General features: G+C 39.2%; 1 protein-coding gene across 1 annotated transcript; it reads right to left on the bottom strand.

Annotated features, from left to right (window-relative positions):
- Window positions 1-220: 220 nt before the first annotated feature.
- Window positions 221-3,786, bottom strand: LOC138881788 (uncharacterized). Its single transcript, XM_070162057.1, has 3 exons — window positions 2,845-3,786; window positions 2,603-2,658; window positions 221-452 (listed from the first exon to the last, which is right to left on the bottom strand). The coding sequence occupies exons 1-3, from the start codon at window positions 3,784-3,786 to the stop codon at window positions 221-223; spliced, it is 1,230 nt and encodes a 409-aa protein (XP_070018158.1).
- Window positions 3,787-4,433: the final 647 nt, after the last annotated feature.

Below are 4,433 nucleotides of genomic sequence, written 5' to 3'. Positions count from 1 at the left end.
ACCCCTTAACATAAAAACCCTACCCAAAAGCCCTAGACTCTATACTATAAAAACAAGGCCTAAGACTAAAGAAAGGGGGAACAAAAAACGAAAAAGAACGGAAGCTGCGCAATACAAACGACCCCGCCCCCTGATCATCGTCTTCCCCGACTCACCCCATTGTCGTACTCTTCTTCTTCAGTAACAGCCAGCGTCCAGCAGCGCCATCAACGACCACCTTTCAGCTCACCATCGTCGTTGAACCTCCTCCATGCCCTAAGCCAGCGACGCCCCACAACCACAGCACAAAACCAGTCTCACCCCCAATGCCTGACCACCAGTGAACTATCATAGTCAGCCCCCGTCCCCATCGTCCCTCATGTCCAGCAGCAACCAAGCGACGAACAGCAGACCCAGCGGTAAGCAGCGCTGCTGCTGCTGCTTCACCTGTCCGCAAACGACCCTCTCTCACGCTGCAGTTTTACTCCTCATTTCAAACGACCACCTAAACCAGCCTCTCCTCGTCTCAAAACCTCCAGAAACAACCAGCCAGTGCAGCCATGAAACCACTCTTGAGGTTGTCGTTCGTGTTGTGAGTTCCGTTCGAGGTTATCGCGAGTTTTGCTGTTTGAGGCTCTGTCACCAGTTCAAAGTCTCAATCAGTGGCTCGTTTCAATGTTGCTGATTTGTTTTGGTGTTCGTTTCTCTGTTCGCAACACAAAGGTTACAGATCCAATAGTAAAAGGTCCATTTTTGCCTCCTGTTTAAACACGTATTACATTTTCCTTCTTGGTAGGTTTTTCTTCTAAATGTTCTACGTATTTCCTCTATTATCTCGTTGTCTTATTTTGATTAATTTATTTTATTTGCTTTAGTTTAATGATTTAATTAGATGAACATTGATTGCTCTGTTGATTCTACTAATGAATATCTAATGGTTGAGAGATAAGAATATTTATTTAAATTACAATATATGTAGTCAGCAATTGGGTCCTACTGGGTTATGATATTTGGATTTAAAAGCATACTTGGAGTGCTGGGAAGAATTTTACGCTATTGAGCTTAGAAACTTTATACTCTCACTTTGTTTGGTTATATTATTAGTTAGTAGTACGACATTGGCTGACCTTATGTGGGTAGGCAAACTTTTCGGAGTGTAAATAAATGGTCGTGGCTACGGGTACGGTTCCCATGTCGTAGTTGTGACGCTTAATTTTCAAAAATCCAGGGTACATTTCATGTGGCCCGGTTCTAATTTCCAACTAGGTTAAATAAAGCAGGTCGCGAACCACAGGTGCATTTCATGTGACGTGGCTTGCGATATGTTTTAAATAACCTTGATTTTTCCTTAAATAAATAAAAGCAGTTTGAAAATTTACGGCCTTCCAAATGTAGCTTTCTTTTAAATTAGAATTATAGGGGTGTCGTGCCAAACAAAAATGACAACTACACGGCTTTCAGTTGGTTAATCTTGTTTTGTCCTTAGAATTCGGGATGGGCCGTTTAGCGAATTTCATGGCCTTCTCCAAAGATAATAATGCGTTAGTCTTTTTAGGCGCGCTTTTAACAATTTACTTTCTTAAATTCGGGTGAACATTTATGTGACCCAAATCCAAATCTCAAAGGAGTCGAAATGTGTCAACAACCACGGTTGCATTGATGTGACGTGGTTCGAGACACGTTTTCACGATGTTACAATTCTTATTAAGAAATAATAATAATAATAATAATAATAAAAGCAATTTAAAATTAAAAAACACCTAAGCTAAAACATGTCTTGAAATCAGATGAAATCAAATACAACAATTAAGCGACCGTGCTAGAACCACGGAACCTGGGAATGCCTAACACCTTCTCCCGGGTTAACAGAATTTCTTACTCGGATTTCTGGTTCGCGGACTGTTAACAGAGTCATATGTTTCCTCGGTTCGGGATACAACCGGTGACTTGAGACACCACTAATCTCTCAAGTGGCGACTCTGAATAATTAATAGTTAAATCCCGTTCCGATTGTCCTTTAAATGGAAAAACTCCTTTACGCCCTTTGCGGGGTGTAGGTAGTAAAAAGGAGGTGTGACAATGGGTAGGTTGGTACCCTGTCCCTTTTGATATCGCATAATCTTAGAAGCTTTATAGACAGAGGTACATTTTATACAGTATGTCAGAGGCCTTGACGGCCAATATGTATTCATGTTTTAAGAAAAATGGTTCAGTGATACAGTGTTGACCACCTATAGTTATTCATTACGAGTTGTGACCATGTTGGCCCATGATAGTTTCAAAGAAAAACAAATGAGTTACATAGAGAATCGCTCGGGCCCGCTCGACACCGGGTGCCAGCCACGCCTCCCTAGGTTTGACGGACGTGACATAGTAGTGGACTAATACTTTTAGAACAACTTCTAGTAAAGACCATCCTACTTTGTTTAGCCAAATGGCAAACTAAACAATCCTTATTTGCATTTAGATCTACTGTTGCATGCTGAAAAGACTTGATATGCTTCATTGTGCTAACTAAGGCATGTCCTAATCTCTGATGCCAAAGATGACCATCAAATTCTGACTTTTGAGTGATGGTTGCGGATATCTATTGCATCACTTTTGCTATGTGCGCATCCTTTACCATATTAGACCTCTTTTTTCCTTACCAATCCCCCTCACCCTGCCACTCCAAAGGTCCTAAAATATACAAAAGTCAGGATATAGATGAACTGAGCAGTAGAGTTTCTTTGTGAGTTTGGATACAAACAATAAATTAAATTTGAAGTTCGGAACAAAAAGTATATTTTTCACTTCCAAATCTTTAAGAATGGTTGCACTACCAGTGTGTGTGATGTCAGTTCTTTCACCATCGGGCAATTGTACCTGTTCCTTTTGTTCACCTTTCAACTTATTTTTAGAATGCATTAAGTCTAATGAGACATCTATGTGATAAGTTGCACCAGAACCAAATATCCACTTACTATTAGAGCAACTAGTCATTAGAGATGTAGTAATACCTACCATGTTTACTTGTGGCACAAAAGTATCCTTATTCAACATATTCAGTGTTTGCATGTACTGGTCCTCAGTGAAGAAATGCCCTGTTACTTGATCACAACTTGCTCTTTTTTCTCCATTTATCTGTGTCTGTTGTTTATGCTCAAGTACACTAGTAGCATTATTAGCCACAACCTGTCTTTTTGTCTTAAAATCTCCTGGATACCCTACCAGTTTATAGCAATTTTTCTTTAAATGTCCATTCTTATGACAATAATCACATCTCATAAAGGGTTTCTTCCCGTTGTAGGGCTGTCCTCTACCAGCTTGCATAGCAACTGACTCTCCTCTAGGAATTGTTCCTCGACCAGCCTGTAAAACACTTGCATCTGCTTTAATAGCTAAAGCCGAATATGGACTTGACCTCTTACTCTCATCTTCAATAATCAGAGCATAAGCCTGATTCAGTATTGGTTCTGTTTTCTTCATTAGGATTTGTCTCCTTGCTTGGTCATATGATTCATTGAGACCACTCAAAAATTGAAGCAACCTCTGCTGATGAAGATGCACAATGTAATCCCTTGATTTCACACAATCGCTTCCAAGTGAAGGCACCAAGGCATCATACTCCGACCACAGCTTTTTAAGTTTTGTAAAATAAGTGTCCACATAATCTGTTCTTTGTGAGATTGTTCTAATTTCTCTATGCAATTGAAAGATCATTACATTATTAACCTTATCAAACTTCTCCTTTAAGTCATTCCAAACTAAATGAGCATCAGATGCATAAGCAATTCCACTCACTAGGTTCTGTGATACTGTATTCATGATCCAGGATAGGACAATTGCATTGCATGTCTCTCATTCCTCATGTAGTTCCTTCTTAAAAGAATCCTTTTTACAAGTACCAATCACGAACCCTAGCTTCTTATAGCTAGAAGTGCAATTCGCATCGTTCTCTGCCACAACCCATAGTTTTCAGATCCTGTGAGTTGAATTGGAATCAAAACTGAACTCGGCGTGTCAGAAGGGTGAAGAAATAATGAATGAGTATGATCGATCTTATCATCTGCCATTATTGAGCTTAAGAGAAAGATCAATTACTGGAATCAATAATGAATTTGCACTATTCGTGTATTCCTAGCCACACCTGCTCTGATACCATGTGAGTTGAGCTTAATTGAGCTAGATCATGAACTCCATTAATGGAGCAATGTAATAGTGCTGCGTAAGAAGAAGAAGAAGAAGAAGAAGAAGAAGAAGAAGAAGAAGAAGAAGAAGAAGAAGAAGAAGAAGAAGAAGAAGAGAGAAATGTAGTGGAGAATTTCTGTGTATTAGTTATATTTACAATAACATATACAACCCTATATTTATAGACATATCTAACTACTACTTAATTAATCTAAGACCACTAATCTTTGACAACTAATTTTAACAATATCAACTAACTACTCCCAACACTAACTCTGCTAGTT

The sequence above is a fragment of the Nicotiana sylvestris genome, chromosome 11 (assembly GCF_000393655.2).
Source record: "Nicotiana sylvestris chromosome 11, ASM39365v2, whole genome shotgun sequence".
In the NCBI taxonomy this organism is placed as follows: Eukaryota; Viridiplantae; Streptophyta; class Magnoliopsida; order Solanales; family Solanaceae; genus Nicotiana; species Nicotiana sylvestris.
The sequence above is the reverse complement of the archived record's forward strand: the minus strand, read 5'-3'. Positions and strand labels throughout refer to the sequence as shown.